This window comes from Myotis myotis, unplaced genomic scaffold (assembly GCF_014108235.1).
Source record: "Myotis myotis isolate mMyoMyo1 unplaced genomic scaffold, mMyoMyo1.p scaffold_m19_p_12, whole genome shotgun sequence".
Taxonomy (NCBI): domain Eukaryota; kingdom Metazoa; phylum Chordata; class Mammalia; order Chiroptera; family Vespertilionidae; genus Myotis; species Myotis myotis.
In genome coordinates, this window is record NW_023416316.1 from 19,435,408 (window position 1) to 19,458,841 (window position 23,434).

Here is a 23,434-nt window from a genome sequence, read left to right on the forward strand (position 1 = left end):
ACCCCAGTCCGAGTCCCTCGCCTGCAGTTATCCAGGTGGAGCACAGACAAGTTAATAGCAACAGCTCATCTTGGTGCTGAACCTGCCCCTGGAACCCAGAGAGAGGCATCCCTCCCTTTAGTCCTCTGTGGCAGGACAGATGGCACTTACAACCCAACCTAGCACCTGGGAAGTGTTTCACACGCTTCCAATTAAGACGCGTTTCCTCCACCGTGTCCGTCACTCCCACCTGCAGGACAAACAGGAGCCTCACCAGGAGCGCCTTCCATCTGATTGCTCCCTGGTCCATGGGGGCATCTCACTACAGTTCAACAAGGTTTCAGAGGAAGAACGTGGGAGTTGCACCTGAGCTGGAAACTTCCTGCGACGCTCATGGAGATCCCCACAAATACAGGGTGCCCCCCCCCAAATGTATATGCACACTCTGAATAATTATAAAGGCAGTGTTTATTAAAATACATTTCATTTGCAAAATTGAGCTGTCAGCTGTTACAGTGTGTATACATATTTTGGGACACTTTTGTTGTTAATCCTCACTCAAGGATCTTTCTTTCTTTCTTTTTTTAAATATATTTTATTGATTTTCTACAGAGAGGAAGGGAGAGGTATAGAGAGTTAGAAACATCAATGAGAGAGAAACATCGATCAGCTGCCTCCTGCACACCCTCTCCTGGTAATGTGCCCACAACCAAGGTACATGCCCTTGACCGGAATCGAACCTGGGACCCTTGAGTCCGCAGGCCGACGCTCTATCCACTGAACCAAACCGGTTAGGGCTCTTTTTTATTTATTTATTTATTTTTTTGAGAGAGAGAGAGAGTGGAAAGGAGAGAGGGAGAGAGGAAGAGAGAGAGAGAGACATCGATGGGAGAAAAACACATCTATCAGTTGCCTCTTGCACTCGCCCCAATAGGGGCCCAGGAATTGAACCTGCAAACCTTCAGTGATGCTCTAACTCAGCGGTTCTCAACCTCTGGGTCGTGACCCCTTTGGGGGTCGAACGACCCTTTCACAGGGGTCGCCTAAGACCATCAGAAAACACATATATAATTACATATTGTTTTTGTGATTAATCACTATGCTTTAATTATGTTCAATTTGTAACAATGAAATTGGGGGTCACCACAACATGAGGAACTGTATTAAAGGGCCGCGGCATTAGGAAGGTTGAGAACCACTGCTCTAACTACTAAGCACACTGGCCATGGCCCCAGCAAATATTCTTATTTTTTCATACATTGACAGTTGCTGTGAACCTATTAGGTCCCTTCAGGCTCTACCCTGGAGGAACTCAGTCTAGTGGGGCAGATAGATGAGTAAACAGCTAATTACGGTTCATTGTGAAAGGGCTGGAAGTGAAGACACTGAGGCACTGAGCCACTAATTTTTGAGAAGAAGCTGGGTGTGTCAGTCCACATTTACATAAAAATAGAAACTCACAATTTTATAGGGTGATACGGTTTTCAAAGCATTTTCACAGTTATCTGATTTTATCCCCCCACTGCCGTTATGTAGAAATTACTCCTCTTTTACAATTTAAGGGATTAAGGCTCAGTTAGGTTAAGAGATTTGCTCAAAGTGACCCAGAAATGGAAGAGCAGAACTCCAAACGAGGTTTTTGGATTCCAGAGTTTATTTTGAACTTATTCTCCACGGACCAGGGTTCTTACCTGCGAGCAAAACTTGATAAAATAGCAAAAACAAAAAATACCCCTGGTGAAGGCACTGAGCAGCCTTCTCTGGGCGTCACGTACCAGAGCTTACACACCTGAAACCACCAACAGGCCTCTGATGTCTCTTGGACGGCTGCCCTGGAGGCTTCTAGAAGCTCCATGGAATTGCCCCACCCAGTGGTGGGTCGATTTTCACGATTCTCAGATCCTTAACTTCTGGTGAAGTCTGAAGCCACTGCACTGATTGGCAGAGTCTCCATTGGGTCCCCTAAATCCAGGGAAGGCCGGGAGAGGCAAGTGCCTGCTGTTTTTAGTTTCTTTGGAGGAAGTTGGACTCAAATTGACAAACTTGGTGATTACCAAGCATGAGACGGCGGTTTGGAAGCCAGGTGGCAACACTTTACATTCCCTTTACCCTTACCTGTCAGTCGCGCAGCTGTCCCTGCTTTAAAAATAACGTTTATTCTGATTGGCTGTCTCTAGTAAAAATAACATTTATCCTGATTGGCTCCATTTCTAGCTCCCAAAGCCCCGTGGAACCCAGCCTGGACATCAGAACAGCCCCTAAGCTCCTTCCACATCGTGTGGCATAACCATGGCTTCCTCATCACAGTCATTCCAGAAAAAGCTGCTTAATGATTGAGCCAACCCATCCATTTAGGTGTGTGGTTCAGCCCTCTTGCCTGGACCACTGGGGCCAGGGAAGTGACTGTCACTTCTGACCACTGCCTGGGGGAGGAACAGGGTCCTCACTCGTCGGTGAAATGAGAAATGTCTCCCTCTGCCCACAGGAAGTGGAGCTGACTCGGCTGTGACGAGGGTTTGCGTGAGGACTCTGGTCAGTGACTCTCAAAGGGTGGGCTCCTGGACAGCAGCAACACCCTGAAACTTGTTAGAGGGGGAAATACTTGGGCCACCGCCCAGAACTGCTGAATCAGAAACGCTGGTGTTGGACGGCAGCACCGATGTGTAAACAAGCCTTCCAGGTGACTCGGAAGCATGCTAAAGCTGGGGACCACTGCTTTAGACCCGGGAGCAGCTTCTGACGTGGGTACCAAGCTTTTGTTCCTTTGTGGACTCCAGCATCTGTCTGTTTTCCTCCGAGGATCTGACTGGGAACTGGAGGAACTTCATTCGAAGCAGTAGGCCTATCCCAGATCATCCTTTTAGGTAAGTCTGCTCTTAAAAAGATAAGCTTCAAAGAAGCTTATGATAGGTGGGTACTTCAACAGTAATTATGACTAACCCTTGCACTACTTCAGATCCGTGATCTCATTCTGCCCACACTGTAGCCCTGGGAAGGAAGTTGTTTTCAAGATGAGGAAAAAGACTCAGGAAAGTTCATTCACAGCCCCAGATCACATGTCTAGGAGTGGCAGAGCTAGTGGCCTCAGGACTATGCCAGGTATATGGGCATAACTGGGGACAATCTAGGAGGACTTCTCCCACCATTGACCCATAATTATTGTATTACAAACACCTCAGCTGATCACCTCTCTCTGCTAAAGAAATGGGTCTCTTTGACTTGTGGAAATTCTCAGGAATGGTTCTTCCTTAAGGAGCCTCTCTTTATACAGTTTCACACACATCTCCCAAAAGCTCCATGGCTGTGTAACAAAGACGACAGGACAGATGAGTGTGTGAGCTAAGTGGTCCACCCAAGCGAGAAGGCACAGAGCATGGCCAGGGGGTCCCTCAAGCAGCTACCAAACCAGCCTCTCAGGTTTAGACACAAATGGAACCATTAACCTTCATGGGTTCTTGTGAAATGAGAGGCTATTTTTAAGATACTCCTAACTCCTCTCTTTACTTTTATCCCAGTATTTCTGATCCCAGCTAAATTTCCCCTCCCACCCAATCCCATCTCATTTTTGCTCTTTTACTAATCTCACCTGGATCTAAGGACTGTTCTTCAACTACATTCAGCCCCCCACCCCTCTTCTCTCCCTCTTCTTCTCCTCCTCTCTCTCCTCTCTTACCCAGGATAAATTCACTGCTCCTGACTATTGATTGCTCCTGAACTGTGATGGCTCCCAAATGAAAGTGCTTAACCATGCTCTGAAGAAGCTTCATTTCAGATCTATGCATTCACCTGCAAGCAGGGCTCTTAAGCCTTCCTGCCAAGGCCTCCTCCTTCCCTTACTCTGTTCCCACACATTGTTCCTTTCCTCTGGCCTCCTCCTTCTCCAGATCCCACTCATCATCAACAGATGATCTTGTATCCTAGGTCACAGAAAATAATGGCCACTAAACCGGAACTTCCTCAACTCCCTGACTCTACAACCTAACTGGTCTAAATCTTTACCATTGATACAGACTGAATGTGTCTCCCCAGCATTCACAGGTTGAACCCCAGCATGGTTGTATTTAGAGATAGGGCATACAAGGAAGTGATTGAAGTTAAATGAGGTCATAGGGTAGGGCACTGATGCATCGGGATTTGTGTCTGGTCTTTCTCTGGGCCCGGACACACTGAGGAAAGGCCATGTGAGGACACAGTGAGAAGTGAGCCTCTGCCAGCCAGGAAGAAAGCTCTCTACAGTCTTCTACTAGTGCCTTCTTTCCCTTAAGTCAGAACTGCATTGCAGGGCAGAGGCTGGGGGGTCGGGCTGGGTTGGAAGGTTGATGCATGAGCCTGGAATTGGCACAGAGGGAGTAAGGTGAGTTGAATATTTAATGGCATTAATTAAGATGTCTGATGAATTCATTTTATAATTTGGAGGGCCTGCCCTGAAGACTTGAAGTCTGTAAGCTACAACTTCCTTTTAGTTGACTACAGTTGTATAGCAAAGCACCACCAAACTTAGTGGGATTAAAACAGAAAACATATAGATTCATATAATTCTTCGTAATGGGCTGCACTCAACTGGGCAATTCATTCCACTGGTTTGACTGGAGGCCACTCATGTGGCTGCTTGTGTTGGTGGGCCAGTGGGGGCTGGGCTCAGTTGGGATTCTGGGATGGCCATGCCTCCTCTCTTTCCATATAGTAATCTCAAGATCTCTCTTTCAACATGGCTTGTCTGTAGGTTTTCCCCCACAATGGTGCCAGACTCCTAACATGGGGCTCAGAACTCTTAAAAGCACAAAAGTTGAAGCAAACAGGTCTTCTTAAGGCTTATGCCCTTTTAGGCTTACTCCTCTGTAGTCTGTTGGTTAAAGCATGTCACAGGGACTCAACAGAGTGTGGTTCCTTGAAGGCTACGGCGGTCACAGAATACTACAGGTGTTTGGCATCTATCAATCAACACAGGGGGGAGGGACTTGCCGATAGAACTGTCCACATCAGCTTCTGAGACTTTCTCTTGATAACCCTTAACATTTCTAACTCCATCTTGTGGGTCATATATCTGTTGAGATGTAACAGAGCCCTACTCTTGTTGGTGCTGCTCTCTCTTTCAGGTGACTTTGCATATTTTTTTAGAGTTCTCGCCCTTCCTGTGGCTTAGCCTCCCATGCCTGGGTTTCATAACCAGAACAGATTTGAGCTCTACCTGTTTTCAGTGGTATTTAGAAGGCTACAGGTATCTGGCAAACAAGCATAAGATTTTGTGTTAACCCAGGCCTTTTCCATATCCCACACACACATGCCTCCACCTTTATACTAGACCAGCCGTGGGCAAACTATGGCCTGCGGGCCGGATCCGGCCCATTTGAAATGAATAAAACTAAAAAAAAAAAAAAAAAAAGACCATACCCTTTTATGTAATGATGTTTACTTTGAATTTATATTAGTTCACACAAACACTCCATCCATGCTTTTGTTCCGGCCCTCCAGTCCAGTTTAAGAACCCATTGTGGCCCTCAAGTCAAAAAGTTTGCCCACCCCTCTACTAGACCCTGGGAACCTTCTGTCTTTCCGGCCACAGTTAGGGCAGTCTAAGCTCTTTGCCTCAAGGAAGGCAGGCTACAGCCAAACAAAAGAGAACAAAGGCATGAATTCTCAATCTTGAGTTTCAAAAGAGCCTCTTAAAGTCCTGGCAAAAAACAAACAAACAAACAAACAAAAACACACAAAAACCCAGGTTGATAGAAAAAAGTTTTTGTTTCAAAAGCATGGCTTTTCCTGTGCCAGAAGCCAGGTGCCATGCTGTTTACAGTAGGCTTGGGGAGATTGCAGGAAAATATATTAAAAATACTTGAAATATAAAGAAATATACAAAGTTTAAAAATATATTAAAAGAGTTTTAAACGGTTGGTCTAGTTCTGCTGATCCTGAGGAGACTCCAGGGGCTGAGCTGGGGGGCTGATGGGAGAGGGTCCCAGGGAAGCAAGAGTTGCAGTGAGTGTTCCTCAGAAGGGACCCTGAACGTGACTCAGCTTCACAAATGTTGCAGGTTGGGTGCTCCGTGAGTAAACGGTGAGATGAAGTTTGGGTGCAAAATGCTGATGAAGAATTAACACCTAAGAAAGGAAGGGAAAGAAAGCAGGGTTGGCTGAGGGAGGAGATGGATCGGGATGCAAGCCTGACAGAGCCTGGGCCAGTAGGACACTGGAGTAAATATTACCACCAGAGTTGTCCTGTGTTGGTTGGAATGGCTAGACATTTACCTAACTCAGTTATCAGATACACGCAGCTCTGGGAAGGGCAAGGTGACTTTCTGCATCTGGGAGGAGCTGACAGCTGGAGACCATCTGCCGACTGCACTTGCTCCCGGCAGCTGGGCACAAGGCCTTCTGTGAAAAGGGATCTGGGTGGCTCTGTGGCTCCGTGTCTACCACACTAATCCTCTCCGCACCGGTAAGCTTAATCCTGGGCCAGGAGATGACAGAGCACGTGGATAGGTTTGGAAAGCTTTCAGAAAGGACCTGTACAGAACTTTCCAAGTGCGACCCAAGGGAGGCAGCACGGTGGACTAGAGAGGAAATGGCAGCAGGGTCCATGGAGAGTCCATGATAAATCGTTCTGTTGTGCGTCGCCCCAGACTGTCATGGAAGAGTGTCTGGAACCTTCCTGTGTCCAGCAATGGTTGATAGAGGGTCAGGCATGGATTATTTGGATCAATTGACACTTGGAATTGATGGTGGGGTGGGGTCCATCTTACCTGGTAAAAGTGGAGTTAACCAAAGACCACAAAAAAACAAAGTTCTTAGATTTTAGCAAGGACAGATGACAGCTGTAAACCAGCTCCTGTAAAGGCCTTCCCCACCCCCACTACCTCCATCAGTTTAGATAAATCTCAGGTGGTGAGCAGAAGGAAGGCATAGAGAAAATCCACATTGGTTGAGTTTAAACTTGAGGAGACAGAAAACAAACCTGAAGTGATTGAGTGTATCCAGAATTAAATAGATTGAATTTTCTGTCACCAGACAACATGGTGGTTCCAGACAAATACAAAGTTTAATTATGAGAAAAAATATTTTTAAAGTTATACCTTTGGCCGAAACCGGTTTGGCTCAGTGGATAGAGCGTCGGCCTGCGGACTGAGAGGTCCCAGGTTCGATTCCGGTCAAGGGCATGTACCTGGGTTGTGGGCATATCCCCAGTAGGAGATGTGCAGGAGGCAGCTGATCGATGATTCTCTCTCATCGATGTTTCTAACTCTCTATCTCTCTCCCTTCCTCTGTAAAAAAATCAATAAAATATATTTTTAAAAAAATATATATTAAAAAAAAAAGTTATACCTTTGGTTCACTTGAGTCATAGATTGGATTAGTTTTATAATCAGAAAACAAGTCAACGCATAATAAATGCGCTGCTGCCACTCAGAAACACACCTACACCCTGCACCTTTTCTCAGGAAGAGCATTTCGCCTAGGTTGGGCCTTAAAAATATTAATGTGTTTATTTAATTGGGAATCTTAGAGACAGCATTTGCATGAACATCAACATCCCTCTTCTGCAGTGCAAATGAGCCACTCGTACTCGGAGCTCTCACCCAGCCTGCCTCTCACTCCTGATTGAACCTGTGCCTAATTACGTGTTGCTTCTTGAGTTCTGGAGTGTGTAATAGCGACGTTTATTTGCCACAGTTGACAGTGAGGACTAAGTCATTTTCCTCTTTTTTTTTTTTTTTCCTTTTTAAAGTGAAGGAGAGAGTCACTCCGCCTGTCATGCCACTAACAAGCGTGTTGATGGGGTTGTGTGCCTCTGGTTAGTGAGAGACGGGGCAGAAATCCAGACATCTCGGGCTGTGCTGTCAGAAGTCCTAGTGAGAGAGAGTTGCCACAAGTCATTTGGAACGACTTTCAGAGAGTGGCAAAGGGCCATGTGGCCCAAACATTTATTCATTCAACTAACATTCACTCCGTCCCTCCGGTGCCCCTGGCCCTACTCTGAGCAGAGACAGCTAAACAGGACCCTGTGTAGGCTCTCAAGGAATTCGAAGTCTAGTGATTCCACCTGCGTTCAGATTGTCAAGGGGCGTGGTGAGGGAGGTGCGGGGCAGTGTGGGGAATATGGTTCAGCGTCAACGATCCCTGGACAGGACAATAATAGCGAACATTGATCAAACTGCCAGGCACAGTTCTTCATGCTTTACAGGGATTAACTCATTTCTTCCTTCCAACAACCTATGAGGTAAGTACCAAGATTGTGCTCATTTTATGGGGTGAAAAAACCGAGGCACAAAGTGGTGAAATCTGAGCTGAGTATTTAAGGGCAAAGAGGACCTAGCCAGGCTGGGGGTGGGGGAAAATGTTCAAGCAATTAGAGCAGCTTTTTGGAAAGGCAGGGGGAGTCGATAGAGCTTGAATAGTTGGAGGGCCACAGGGTATACTTTATGGTGGAGGAGGTTTGGGGCAGGGGCCTAGGAGGATGGAACTAGAAGCGCTGAAAGGTTTTCAGAAAGGGAGCTGCAGAATCATATTTGTCTCTATTCCGGCTGCCTCGTGTAGTCTGGTTGGACAGGAAATGGTTGTAGGGGTTTTGATAAATAATGAAAGCTAAGCTACAGCCCTGAGTGAGGTGGATTCATGGGGTGTTTCAAGGTGGATGACTGGATCTGGGGACCTGTTGCAGGTGAGGGGCTGGTGTGGGGAAGGCATCAAGGCCAGTGCCCAGGTTTCTCCTTGGCTGACTGGGGAAGTGTAGTGTCTCCCAGAGACTGGGAGCCCCAGGGGCGGAGCAGGCCCCTGTAGACAGATGGTGCATGGGATTTGCTCTCTGAGGTGCTTGAGCTGGGTCTCTGGAGAACAGGAGAAAACAATGCCCAAGCAAACCAGCAGAAAGGCAATGACAATATGGATGGAGACCTGAACCCGAGAGCAAACAAGCCAACCCACAAACTCTTAATCTCCCTCTTACCAACAGTCTGAATGTTCAGTATCTTCCTTTAAAATTAAGGGGAGAGAGATGTTGCAATATTCTTACAAGCCAGGGATGGCAAATAGAAATTAGTTGGATAGCACTTGTTATTAGCATTTTAATATATCTTAAATGGCACTGACATTTTATGTCTTTTTTTACTCTATTTTAGGAAAAATTGAACATATATATTCATGAGACCTTTCATGGGTTTACTACTGATGTTTTCCCCTTCTTCCCCCCAAGTCTCTGTAAGATCTGAATTTCCCCAAATCCAAAGTCTCCTACTACCCTGGCAGTTTACCCTGGCAAAGCCCATTCTTTGAGGTGGGGAAGGCATTGCTTTACTTATGAACACATTGTTCTGTGGATGAAGAAGACTCAGAGAGGTAACGTGATTTTCCCATGAGAGGAAAGTCGTAGAGCTGGTGTTGTAAGATAGACTCATCAGAGTCTACAGGCCCAGATTACCACCTGCTCTCACCACCTCCCTGAGAAGTGAGTTGGGTTCATGAGGGGTCACAGGCTTGGGGAGAAGGACTGTCATTCCTTGACTGTCTCCAAGGAGAGACTCTGGTTCTTGAAAATGAATGAGGGCTGATTGGGTCATAAGGCAGATAAGAGAAGTAGCACCGCTCTAGAGTCAAGGAAGTGGTCTGAGATGGAGAGACACAGACACCACCTGCGAAGCCTTGACACGCTTGCACATGGCTGGAGAAGTTTACGTTAACCTCTCTGAGCAAGAGGACTACTGAGGAGTAGAAGCACCAGATTGGAAAGGACCCAGCTGTGCCCAGATCAGTGAGAAGTTGTGCCTAGATCAGTGAGAGCACAGCCCTCCTACTTTACGGGTGGACTTCCCCAGTGGAACAGCTCCTAGGAGCACCAGGCCACACACTCATTTTTATTCATCATTTCACCAAGTAAGTGTTCAGCACCTACGTAAGGGGGGACTGCTGATTGTGGAGCTGACATCTAGCCTCCATTTCCTCCTTCCTAATGGAACCCAGATTTCCCACAACCCATTCCTATACCAGATGGGAATCACGATTAGCCTAAAACAATCAGATGATAGTGATCACCTGGCAGAGATCCAGGGCTATATGTGTGGGCCAACCTAAGTTGAACCAATCAGGTTACAAGGAAGGTTTTACAGACTACAGTGGGGCCTTGACTTACGAGTTGAATTCCTTCCGAGACCGAGCTCGTTAAGGAACTCGTTAACTCAAATTACTCTATCAACTCAATGCAAAAAATCGGCGGAGAGACAGCTGGTATCTCAAAAAACTTGTTAGTCGGGACACTCGTAAGTCAAGGCCCCACTGTATGTCTAGGGGAGAAGTTCTGCTTCTCTTCTAGATGTGAACAATAAAGCCTGCAGCGCCGAGGCACTAGAACACGTAGAGCATGTAACCAGTGCCTCTCCCATAGCCTGTGCTCAACCGATAGTAACTGGTCTCATCATCGTTGCAGTTTTTTTTTTTTTTTTAATTCTTTAAGTTATCGTTGCAGTTTGTTTCTTCAATGACTTGGGAGCCTGGTTTAAAGTTTCTCAAAGTGTGATGCAGAAGCCAATTAGGATCTTCCAGCATCTTCGCTAATCATAAGCAAGAGTCCTGTAGTACTTATGTTTAAACCAGGGCAGTGACTATATTTCTGTTTCTGGCCAGACTTAAATTAATAGATTAGATCATGGAAACCAGGCATCTACTCGTGTTGTTTCCACCAAAGCATGGCCATCCATGGTGTGGGGAAGCCTCTTCCCTGGCAGTCACTTAGGACTTTACTAGTAAAAGTGCTCCCTGAACCCCTGCAGAGAAGCTTTTTGCAGAGCAATAGTTACGTTTCTGGAAGACTGGCAGATAACTGTACTGACAAAATTAAGACTCAGCTACCAGTGATACCTGCTCATCTGATACTGAAGGCTTTGAAGATGTGAGCACCAGCTTGACCCGCTGAGCTAGAGATGAAATCATGAGTTCCCCTTGGGCCACGCCTCATTTCAGAAATTGACACAGGTGTGCTCCTGCCTCACCTCCCAGTCAGTCCTCCTCTGGGCCAGGTGTGCTCATAGGTGTAGCATATCACGGGAAGCCCTGTCCTCAAGAAGCATGCATTCTACACTGCAGCCCCGCTCTGGTCCAGATTCTGCCTTATCTCAGTGCATTTGCACAGTAGATACTACTGTTCTCCGTTTAATGAAGAAACTGTGGCAGAGAAAGAGTAAGTAGCCTGTCCAAGGGTTTGAAGCGAACAGAAGAAGACTGGTCATTCAAACCGAGTTCTCTTTGAGCCCAGAGCCCATACTGGGAGCTGAATATCTTCTGTTGCTACACGTTTTGTTTAGAGAAACCAAGCCCTTTACATTTTTGTAGGCCCAGCAAGAGAAAAATCAGTAAGTATAGATTCAGTGGCCACAAATCAAGTGCCTACCACGGGCCAGGGATGTCGAATTCTCTCTAATCTATTTTTAACTGAAGACCCCATTGTCCCTTCTCTGCAGATAGGGAAACAAAGGTTCCAGGTCCTTAAAGAGTTAACTGCAGCGAGAGCATCATGATGGACCAGATCAGTTGGGCACAGACCATGGGAGAGGCACTATGCTGACTGCTTTACATGTTTAATCTTTGTAATGTGCAGGACTAGGTAACTTTTATCCTCAGTTACACAGATGAGGAAAGTGAGATGCAGGGAGGTTACGTTACTCGCCCAAAGCCAAAGGTGAGTGGAGGAGTCAGGATTTGAACCGAGGCAGCCTGGGTGCAGCCTCTGCCCTTCACCAGCTGTGCTATACCCACACGCCATCTACACTCACGAAATGGAATGAAAGCTGTCATGCTATTCCTGTTCCTTGACCTTCCTCCTGCCCACGGTGCCTCAAACAGTCTGGCATCTGGGTTGACATCAGAAAGCCCATTGGGGTAGTCTCTTCCCTGACCCAAATCTGAGAAGGCAGTGGGTGACTGTAGACCAGACCCACGTGATTTCCATAAGGTTTTCCTCTCTTTGCCCTTGGATGCCCCCTCCTCCTTTTTTTGGTCTCGATGACCATTCCCTTAAGCGGCATCTATCTCTCCTTCCAAAATGCCCAGCAGCCTTCAGGCTGGTGGCCCATCAAGGACAGAAGGACACACAGAGGCAGGCTTCCCACTTGACGGGAAGTGTGGATGGGCGGGGCCTGGAGCTGCAGTCTGCCAATCAGCCTCCGGAGCAGGCTCTTTCAGCCTCAGGGAAAGGTCAGGATTGCAGCCCCGCGATTTCACTCTTAAGTGGATTTTGGAGGCACTGGCTGTCCTGCCCCTCTCTACACAGTGCGGCTAAGCTGCTGCCGCTTAGCCAGCGGCTGTGTTCCCGCCACGTTATGAGGTGGCTTCTGGAAATCATGCATGCAGTTAGCTAAACGGAACCACGCTGCTTTATTAATGGGAGCAAGCTCAAGAGAGAAACTGAATAAAAACAAGGCAAGTTTGCTTTCCACCCCTAATTCAAAAAGCCAGATAATTAAGTAGGCGGAGAAAGGAAGTGTCCCTTCTGATTCCAAGAGCTGTCTCTCTCTTTCCAGATTTTCCTTTATTAGGTGGTGGTGGAGTGTGCGTGTGGGAGGGGGAGTGTTGTGAGGGAAGTCCTAACAAAAGATTATTGCCCCGAACCCTTTGAATGAGCGATCTGTGTCACATGGAGACCATAATAATAACTAATTGTTTCCAGTTGTGCGCAGCTTCTCCAAACCCTCCACTCAGTTCCCTTCTGCAGGGCCCTCAGCAACTCCAGATCTCACCCCCTGCGGACTCACCCCCACCTGTCACTTCGGATTTCACCTCAAGGGGAGGGCTCATCGGCATGAACTCCATCCACCCCAGTCATCTTCCACCTGCAAATGCGCCTGGAGAGCACTCCCCTCTCCTCCTCCCCTGCGGGTGGGGGTGGGGGTGGGAGGGTGGAGAGGGACCTCTTCACCTGCACAGCCATTGCTCTGGACACACTGTGACTTTGCCTGTCAGTTGCCCTGGCGCTGCCATGCTCCTTCCCTCCAGTGTAACAAACGTGTCCCCATCACTGGCATTCTGCCGAAGTCTTCCCTCCGCCTGCCTCTCAGGCAACCATCCCCCACCCTTGCCTGCTTCTTTCCACATCTTGACAGTCATCTCACCCCACTTGTCACAGCCACATGTCTCCACCGCCATCAGGGCCAATTCTGGCTTCTGCTCCCTTCCCCTCCTTCCACTCTACAGCTGGTCACCACTGACGTCCAATCTTAAGATCTAGTGGCCCTCCCTATCCCTTTCTTATTCACGGGGCAGAGAGGAGGAGGGTGGCCAAGAGAGGAGGGTGGTGGTGAGGGTGTTCAGTTCTCTGACATTTCTTCAGAGAGAGAGAGCCTAGAGTTTCAAAGACATTTTTCATCTACCAAACTGCATATTTTTACTTAGATATTTAAAAAAGCAATCTCAAGTTCCGAAAGAAAATGTGGCATCGATGCCAAAGCAGATCACTAACACTCGGTATCAACAGGAATATATTTGAATTTAAAAGGCTAGCTGCATCTGACAGCAGTCTCAGCTGCAGGCAAGTTGGAGCAGGAGCGGGAGCGGGGGTGGGGAGAGGAGTCCTCAGTGAACCTTTATGAAGACAGGGCACAGGTGATAAGTGGGGTGACCGTTCCCATCATGTGTCATGTAGGCAGTCACGGAAGGCTTCACATCAAAACTTGTATTTCGTTCCTGGCCAGTGGCTCAGTGGTTAGAGCGTCAGCCTGTGGACTGAAGGGTCATGGGTTCGATTCCCAGTCAAGAGCACATACTTGGGTGGCAGGCTCCCCAGCCCTGGTGGGACCTCGTAGGGGAGGCAACCAATCAATGTGTCTCCTGTTGATGTCTCTCTCTCCCCCTCCTCCCTCCCTTCCACTCTCTAGAAATCAATGGGAAAAAAAAAATATCCTCAGGTGAGGATTTAAAAAGTTATATTGAGGCTGAGTCTTAAAGGGCAGATAACTTCCGGTGAAGAAAAGGAGTTTCACACCGAGGCAGAGGGAACGGCATTTGCAGGGCAGGGCATTTGGAAAAGAACAGACATTTTCAGGAGATGAGCATGATAGTTTGAAGCATCTTATGGTCTCCTGGGATCCAGTGCTGTCCCCATCACTCCCCTGGCCCTGAAATACAGATAGCTGCAAGGAAAGGAGTGTATCTTAGCGTAATTTTCGTTAAGCTAAGGGCTCACCGTGTGTATGAGGAACCGATTTCTCACATGCCTCCCGAAATCAAATGTGTGCTTTTCCACGGACAGAGGAAAGGCATTCACAGTCAAGGTCATCTTCCCCCAGGGTTGTCAGCATCACTTTGAGGTGGGGGCAAAGCCTCACTACAGGAAGCTAAGAGCCCAGCAAGCTCCAGGGTCTTCATGGGAGTCATTTCTCCCACGGTGCATCTCTGCCCTCACTAGCTACGGGAAGACAGGTGTCGAGTCTCATTCGTTACACAGTGGAGAGCAGCAAATAGTTGCTCAAAAATGCTGGTTAAGTACTCGGGTAATGGGACCAGCATCCTGTGCTTTCTAAAGAACGGGGGGTTTCTATCCCCCCTCCTGTTTCCACGGTGTAAGTTCCTGATCATGGTGGAGCTTGTCAGTTCATGTTCTTCCTGGGCACTTAGGTAGAGAAGACCACACTTTCATGGGTAGGTGGGCTGTGGGACCAGGTCTAGCCCATGAAGCAAGACACGAAATGATGGGTGCTGCTCCCTGGGTGAGGTATTTGAGTGGGTAGACCACCTGCAAGCTCTCAGCAATGACCCTGGGATTCACTAGTTGAGATGGTAGCATCTTGGGATATAGATGGAGGAGCTTGGATCCCTGAATTGCCAGATGAAAGGGAGCCCCCCACTGACCCTCACTGGGAATATGTAAGAATTAAGTGGACCTTATTATGCTAAGGTTTTGCTTTGCTGCAGCCCTACCATGACTAATATGTACATCCCACTTCCTCTCCGTAAGACAGAGAGGGAGCATGGATTACACATGAACTCAATGAAAACATTGCTAACTATTTGATGGAAGTAATGAGAATAGGTATGCTTTACAACAGACAAGTCCATTGTCACCTTCACTTCTTTAGAGAAATATACAGAAGAAACTTCTCCACCTGCAGTTCCAGAAAAGGTGGAGTATCCCTTGACCATTTGATAAGTTACTAAGATTGATTCTTGGTTGATCGCTTTTTGCCTTGCTAACCAGGAAGCTCAGAGCCAAATATAACCTCATGGAATGCGTTTTGCCAGTTCCCTATTATCAATCACTTAGCTACTCAGTTCTCATTTCCCTGGGGTCCTGATATTATCTGCTCTCTCGTGTTGTGCTTTATATACGCTAATAAGTAAAACTTTCTTTTGTGAAGGGGAAAAAAGGAGATGAGGAAGGATTAGAACCAAACTTTTGGATGAACTCAGAACAAATGATCCACGAGCCATTCTCTCCTAACACTGAAGGCCGACAGGGTAAGTCAGTTTGAGTCGAACAATCGGTGTTGTTGATGTTGACTTACTCTTCTTCTAGGTTTCATGACTATTAATTTTTCCTTTGCTTTATAACAGCATAGCTCACAAAGTTAATGATGATAATTGCTGGTGCGGGATGCACAGGAAGATAGTTTGTGGCAGTGGGTGTAACTTGCAGTTAGTTTAAAATAGCTGTGCTCATGGATTCAGGGTCCCCAGATGACATTAATCACGGGCACTTCCTCCTTCTGAACTGTCATACACACTGATTCACAATTTTGATGGAAAGCATTCCCTCCATAAAATTCCCCAGTTGATGATACATTACCTGATGCAAAAAAAGGAACATTTTAAAATCCCAGCTCACACCTCACCTTAGTTTTACCTTTGTTTTCCAGACCTGTGTAGATTCAGGGGCAATGTAACATCCTTTCTACATTTATCTGCCATCATATCTATCAATGATCTCCAACAGATGCACATAGACACATGTGAAAAAAATTCTTTATTAATTTCTCACATTTTATTACAAAATGTATGTTGCAAACAACTTGAATAACCTACTGTGTGTTTTTTGTTGTTTTTTTAAACCCTTGGCTTCAAGAACTCAGGATCTCCCTATCTTTCATCAAGTATTGGGAAACACTGATTATTGGAGTCAATAGGTTCTCATTTTGCTATTTACTTTCTTCTCTCAAGCTCTGAAAAAAATGTCCTCTGTATAAATTAAACACAAAAATGTTGTAAATTCTATGTCATTACAGTCAACAGAATTATAATAATGCATCCAAAATGTGCGGCCACAAAATATCAGGTATATGTTTGAAAAAAAGAAAAAAAAATGACATTCTAGCCTTGTTACAAGGATAATGGTCCCATATTTTTATTAACAGGTTAGCAAAACAAAATCCAATGGATTACAATATTTACATGTTATTTGAAAAATAAAGTAGTGATAAAAGCATGTCACAATTATTTTCTTTCTTTTTTTTTCCTTTTTCTCTCTTTTCCTTTTTTTTCTTTTTTGTTTGTTTTTTGGTAACCATTACAAACACCCAATCCAGGTATGGAACTGTTTAATACATTTGAAATGAGGCCAATTAAAAACAAATATGGACACGAAATGAAATCTCTGTTTAGATAGTTCACACTTTCCCCATTTTCTGGTTTCCACATGATGGCCCTCATCCCTAAAAAAAAAAAATTAAGATAAAAGCCCTACAAAAAAAAAAGTCTTAACAGCAAGAAAATAAAGGAAGAACATGCTTTTCAAGTAAGCACTTATTTCACAAATGCAGTATCTTTCCATGGATTTTATTTGAAGCTATGTGGGACACTGTCATCTCTGCAATTCCCTTCCCTCTCTTCCCTCCCCCTCCCTCAACCCTTCCAAGTAAAAAAAAAACAAAACAAAAACAAAAACATGAAAACCAAAGGACACACACACACACACACACACACACACACACACACACACGAGAACACACACATCCAAGCACGCAAGCTCATAGGCTTCTAAAACCTAGGCTTCAAGGAAAGTTCTTTTCTACTCTTTGTAACGAAAACTCTCTGTTCACCATCAGAACATATTATAAATGTAGACTTAGATTTAGTCTAAGCCGCTCCCTCCTGAAAAAGCTAAGATGGGGAAACGGAGCAGCTGGCAGCTAGATTTAAACAAACAACAAAAAAGTAGTTCTCCAGGCTCCTTGTAGGATGGAAGTATTTCTTGTCCATTCTCACCAAAGGGATGGGATTCCCTTCTCCCCCCAAGTTAAATGAGAAACCGCCCCCCCAAAAAACACACACATTGCAAACAAAAGCAAAACACAGATTGGAAATCACACACAAAAGCCAGCCCATCCTAACAGAACGTATTTGTGTGAGACGGATAGTGTGATAATTTGACAAGCAACAAAAGGGTGAAGAGGACTTCCTCGTCTGGCCCACAAGCTGCATAGCTGTGCCAAAAAGTTTGGTTCTTTAGTTAAATTAAAAAAAAAAAGTTAACTTCTTTGTTATTTCCATGTTTAAAATAAAAACATTCCTATTCACAAAAAAACCCTAAATCTCCCTTGCCCCAAATTAAAACAATATCAACACACACACACACAAAGAAAAACAATTTATATGAAAAACTGAATTGTGCTGTGTTTGTAACACTCAAGCTGATAGAAAATGAACATGTGGCAAACGGAACTCCACAGTCACCGTAAAATTAGCTTGTATGAGTCTACCAAAGTCTAAATCATAGTTGAACACTAATAAACAGCTTACCTGGAATAAAGGATGACAATTCACAAACAGTTATCTAGTAATTAAAGTCTGTTTCTTTTTTTTGTTTTGTTTTTTACTAAAATAATTAAAAAAATCACAGTATTTTAAGAAATAAAACCCACGTGGGGATTTTAAGCACAATTTGTGTTCCTTTCTTTAAAACTCTTTTTTTTTTCTCCATTCACCATCTTGCCCAGCAGTTCTCTCTACATTTAACCACGACGACGACAGGTAGTACTGACAAATGCAGAGAATTCCCTTGGTTAAGTTTGAGGTACTAGGAAACAGGTGACTGTTTTATGCAAAGCAGTTTTTTTGTTTTCTGTTTTTGTTTTTTTTTCCCAAAGCGGCTGCAGTTAGGTCTTGAAAAAAGCTTAACGTATGAAAACTAGAAAAACGCACAGAAAGTTGTGCGTCAGAAAATGTTGTTCCCCTAAGAAGTCTTCTACTGTCATGGAGTTTGTTTCCACACACTGTCCAAGACCACCACAGGCCATGCTGTGCCCGGGAGGCGCTGCGCATCCCGCCACGAGCGAAACTTCCACGCTGAAGATCCGGGAGGGAAGGTGTAGTGATGGAAAAGGAGCCACATATTCCAACCATTTAAATAACTTTAATTTACATACTCACTCACACAGGTACCAGTGCTTTGAAAATAGATTGTTCAGTCCGAAAAAGCAGCTTTGTTCTGTCTTCTCTTTTCTGTCCCCCACGTCTCAGCCCGAGCTGGCCCTCCCACTTTGCGTCACGGTTCAAGTAAGGTTGTGATCCAGAATTCCACCCCACGCTTATTCCTTTTCGGCCTCTGCATTCTCCAGGAGAGATCTGTCGGCAGCGACGACGCAGATGGCTACTGTCTCGTTCTTTAGGGAAAAGTCTATCCCGAGTGCCTCGTCATCTTCCTTCTCCTCTATCGAGGGCATCTTAATACTGTCCTGCACGCTCTCTTGTAGGTGGATTTCTTCTCTGCTCACCTGCTGGGTGTCATTCAACGCCCTGGGAGGACATGGAAGGCAGAGACAGGTGAGTGTTTACTGTTTCCTAGTTAAATGAAAAAAGACTCACATCCTTAACAAAAGGCCTTGGGGGTTTCCTTGGAACAAATGCTGCGTGAAAGGATGACTAAATTGCAAGGGACTTATCCTTGCTACCTGTTGTGCTTAGGTCAAGTATTGCTGGTACTTAAACCTACAAAAAGGCCCATTATCATGCTATGGTTTGATTACATCATGCCTTGTTTCCAGATGAATATAATGGTTTTAAGTTTCCCGCCTCTACTGGGAACAGAGAGAAGCTGTAAGTGGTCAGAGCAAGTATTGTCTTATGCTCAAACTCCTCAGCGGAACCCAGAAGCTAGGAGATTGGCTGTGTTTGTTAAGACTGAAAGAGCAGCCCCGGTGTTAAAGAGTTAATGGACAGGTCCAGAAACAAATCATAGAGATAAACAAAAAGCAAAAACCCAAAGGCCGAACCCATGTCTTGGGAAGCCGAGTTACAGTCTCTGAAGTTTACGTGCTTCAGGTCTCAGGGGTACTTTCTGCTAAAAGCACCAACTCGTAGGCCCTGTATCTGGTGGACTAAGAGGATAATTTTATATTCAAGGATCTTACAGGTGTTTTACAGGTGTGCTCCCACCTACCTGGGAGGCAGGCAGAAGCTGGCTCTGTCCCCGAGGCAGAGCACTGAAGGCACCAAGAGGTGCGTGGGAATGTTCCAGGCCACTCAGGGAATGAGTCATCAGAGGCAGGAACAGAAGCCAGATCTTTTGACCCCGGTCCACGCTCTATCAGAGAACGCCACGCTAATGAGAGCTGAAGGGACACTGGCTGGAGAAAGCGCGACACTTGTACGCGAGGGCTTGAGTGGGATTTGTCATTTGTAGCGAAGGTGATTTTTTCATTTGACTTGTGTCTGGGTGACCATTTACAACACCAACCGAAAAGGAGACACTAGTTCCTGACATCTGTCTCTCCTCCCAGGCCCGGATATGTGACACAGAGGGGTCCGGGTGTCGGCAGGGGAACACCACCACCACCAGGAAGAACCTGACCGCCCTACCACATCCCTCTGGGCCAAGGCGTCTGGGGATGGCTCAACTTACATGCCGTGTCTCAGCACGTGCCGCTCCCACTCGGAGCCCTGGGAAAACGCCCGCCCGCAAAATTCACACGGAAAGCGCTTCTGAGGGTTCATGGCAGCCCCGTGGTCAGCAAACCTCATCAGATCTGTAAGGAGAAAGCGGAGCAAGCGTTACCCGAGTGCTGCGGGAGGCGGCGGAAGAGGTAAGCCAGCGTTTAGGAGACCTCCGTCCCTCCCTCGTCACACCATTTGTGAGAGCGAGTTCCAGATCCCCTGTCCTTCCTCCCACCGGCTTTTCACCCGAGGGCACTTCTGGAACGGCTCTCAAGAACTGTACCTGGCTCCCAGGACCCACGCGTGCCCGTCCCCACCTCTCCAGCTGCTTCTGTCACAAACAACCGGGGTCATTCCCACGGCGCCTGAGCAGCTTGTCTATTAAATCTCCCCCGCCCGTGATGGTCTAGCAGTGCCTCACCGTTTAGCACTATTCATTTTCTACTTGACATGAGTTTGTTCACTAAAAAGAATACAGGCTCCCGAAAGCATGGACCAGGTTACGCGCAGACCCGGGGGTTTCAGTGCCTTCCAGTGGGAACGCCGTCCTGACTCTCGATGGCGGTCACCTGTCACGGATGTCACCATCAACACCTCACGGGCTCCGAGCACCGAATGCCTGAAGGTGTGTGCTGGACCACGGGAGGCCGGCGTGTGAAAGCAGGCGTGACCTCGGCTAACGAGGGAGCCTGGCCAGCTGCCCGGCCCTTACTACTCAAGCGGTGAAATACGGAAGGCGGGGACATGCAGACATTTGGACAGGTCTGTTGTAGACATCAAACGTGGACTGTCATTGTTTTTTTCTCCTCTGTGGCACTGGGCACATGGTAGGGTCTGATAAGCGTGGGTTGGGCGGCTAATTGTTTACAGGCCACTCCTCCTGGCAGCCTCCACGACAGGAACTTTTGTGACCTTTGTGGGATCGGAGTCCCAGCCCATGTGTCCTTCATGACAACACAGCGGGCCAAATTCTCCCGGGGGCTAGCACCAACCATCTCCCCAGATCTGATCTCTCGGTGCCTGTCCGTACAAGATGTTACAGCAGTGGTTCTCAACCATCCTAATGCTGCGACCCTTTAATACAGTTCCTCATGGTGTGGTGACCCCCAACCATAAAATTATTTTCGTTGCTACTTCATAACTGTAATTTTGCTACTGTGATGAATCGTCATGTAAATATCTGATATGCAGGATGTATTTTCATTGTTACAAATTGAACATAATTTAAAGCATAGTGATTAATCACAAAAAACATATGTAATTATATATGTGTTTTCCGATGGTCTTAGGCGACCCCTGAGAAAGGGTCATTCGACCCCCAAAGGGGTCGCGACCCACAGGTTGAGAACCATTGCGTTACAGGGAGCCGTCTCCTGGTTGAAAGCTCCCAGCTCATCAAACCGTAGGATGATACTCACAGGGTAGGTATCTCTGTGCTGCCTTAATCCTCAGCACACAAGGCTAGTGAATAGGGCCAGTTTGAACAAAAGATGAAACATTTTTCTCACAAATTAAGAAGATCACCACACCAGCCATTAAAAATAATTGCACAGACTATCTCCCTTGATTCTTTTCGCTGGAAATGAGACAGCACCATCTGCTCGGCGCATTAATTTCTTAGCAGGGATTATCTTGGGCAAGAAATCAACAGAATGCCTTCCTGACTCCTCCCAACTGCATAATGAGAGGGGGTGGGGCGGAGCCTGCCTGGGTTAATTTTGGTTTCTTCCTGCCTGGTTTCTTCTCTTTCAATTTCCCTCCGAGCTTTCTAGGCGGCACCTGCAGGGTGGCCAGCCAGTCCTCTCTTCAGTTTTGGTGTTGGAAAAGGACGCCGGGAATGGGGTACCTACAAGGACGAGGGCCCCCCTGAACAAGGGCCTGATGCAAGTCCGCCCTGCCAACGAGGGGCAAGCTCCTGGCTCACGTGCCTTTTACCCCGAGGAACATGAAACCACTCATCTATTCTTTCCAAGGCTCCTCTGGCTCAGCCTCCGAGGAGGCCAATCATTACCTGTCACACGGCAAAGAGCTCTCCACCCGCTGGAGCTGCCGCGCTAGAGCCACCACCCACTCTCCGCTCCTAGGAGACAGGCCGGCTGGCAAACACCCCCGGGCTATTGTGTGTCCTTTCTTCTCGCTGGCAAGAACCCACCTCCACGGTGGGAAATCGATTAGGAGACGAGACAAACTCGGGAGGGACAGGAAGGTTTAGGCTGATGATTTCCATGAACAGTACTGGAAGTCGCTCCTGTAAATCTGCCACCCAGGGGGAGAGACAGACAAGCTTCTCCACCCCGAGACTTTCCCCATGTGGTTAAGGCTCATGAATGGGAAGCTACCCGCCAGTGAGACGTGACCGGACACGACCAAGCTCTTTCCAGTCCAACCGAGCGGGTCTGAAGCTCCCGTGAGGGGCGGCCACACAGCGCGAGCGGGAACCTGCTTGGTGCCCACACACCCAACTGCCCCCTTTCCCCTTCTACTTGTCTGTGCTTTTACTGTGGAGGAGTCACCGGGGAGGCCACACAGGGGCTCTTGCCTCTGTCATGCTTATCACCTCTAAATTCATGTGCTCGCTTTAAAGACTCAGAAGTTGTAGGACCTGGGGGAGGGAGGGCGGGGTCCAGGACATGAGGAGGCACAGGAGCCCCTCTGCCCTCTGTCAGAGAACCCCTTTCCAGGGAACTCGGGTGGCAGTGCACTGGTCCCAAGGAATCCGTCACCAAGAACATACACATGGAATGTTGAGCTTCTCAGATCACAGCCCTTGTCCAAGCAAGAGGCGGAGGAGTCTGGCCCCTACTAACAGACGCTGTACCGTCACAAGGGCAATCAACCTACCCGGTGCGGATGCTTCCTCTGCCATTTATTCTTCAGGCCACCATGGGCATGCTGGCACACCCTAGCTCACAGTCCCTGCTGCCTTCCTAGCCACAGGGGACTAAGGTGGCCTCCTGCCACAGCGGCATGGTGGGGCGGGTGGGGTGGGGGTGGGAGTGGGAGCAGGTCAGGAAAAAAACCGGGAGAACCTCGGAGGGAAATTGTCACCAAATACTCTTCCTCAGGCTCGCAGACTGACCAAGGAGGAAAAAACAAAGCTATTTTTGTAAAAGTGTACCTTTAGAGTGAGACCTTAATGGCCACAGAATTGACAGAATTCAGGGTCCAGTTCCCTTCAGTAAACAGGCCACTGTCCACAGGGATGGGGAACAGGAGGTCGTGTAAAAGGGATCTTCTTGCCTTTGGAGCCAAAAGATGAAATTCGACCTCTAGTGTTGTGTTTTATAAACTTTGCATGAACTCTTGCATTTCCTAGGCCTTTATTTCCCTGTTTGTAAAATGACAATAATACACCTACATGAGGGTTATCACTTATTAGGTGGTTACTACGTTTCAAGGACTGGTTTGGGTGTGATCTCACTGTGTCTTGGTGTTATCTCACGGAAGCTTTACACAACCCTAGGAGGTAGGTGATATTATTATTACTGATGAAGAATGCACAGGAGCTCCCCAGTCATATAGCTGTATTACCCAAACAGCTACTAGCGGAACTAAAGCCAGACCCAGGCAGGCCAACCGCAGACCCCTCTCCAAGGCATCTATAAACCACCCGC

The 23,434-nt window shown here is 47.0% G+C and overlaps 1 protein-coding gene and 1 long non-coding RNA gene across 7 annotated transcripts in view; one reads left to right on the top strand and one right to left on the bottom strand.

Moving 5' to 3' along the window:
* Positions 1–2,123: 2,123 nt before the first annotated feature.
* On the top strand, positions 2,124–20,948 carry LOC118667221. Of its 2 annotated transcripts, XR_004971190.1 has the most exons (6): positions 2,124–2,334; positions 2,465–2,843; positions 15,311–15,410; positions 18,641–18,710; positions 19,300–19,574; positions 19,667–20,948. It is a non-coding gene; the product is annotated as an uncharacterized LOC118667221 (long non-coding RNA). The 2 variants fall into 2 exon arrangements; XR_004971189.1 differs by lacking the exon at positions 19,300–19,574.
* ZNF462 (zinc finger protein 462) overlaps positions 15,895–23,434 on the bottom strand; it is a 140,780-nt gene continuing 133,240 nt past the window's right edge. For all 5 annotated transcript variants that reach the window (XM_036330117.1, XM_036330116.1, XM_036330113.1 and 2 more), the window contains 2 exons: positions 19,789–19,912; positions 15,895–18,683 (listed from right to left, as the gene is read on the bottom strand). In XM_036330117.1, the coding sequence (XP_036186010.1) occupies positions 18,476–18,683; positions 19,789–19,912 (332 nt within the window). In that variant the 3' untranslated portion in view covers positions 15,895–18,475. The remainder of the gene's footprint in view (positions 18,684–19,788; positions 19,913–23,434) is intronic.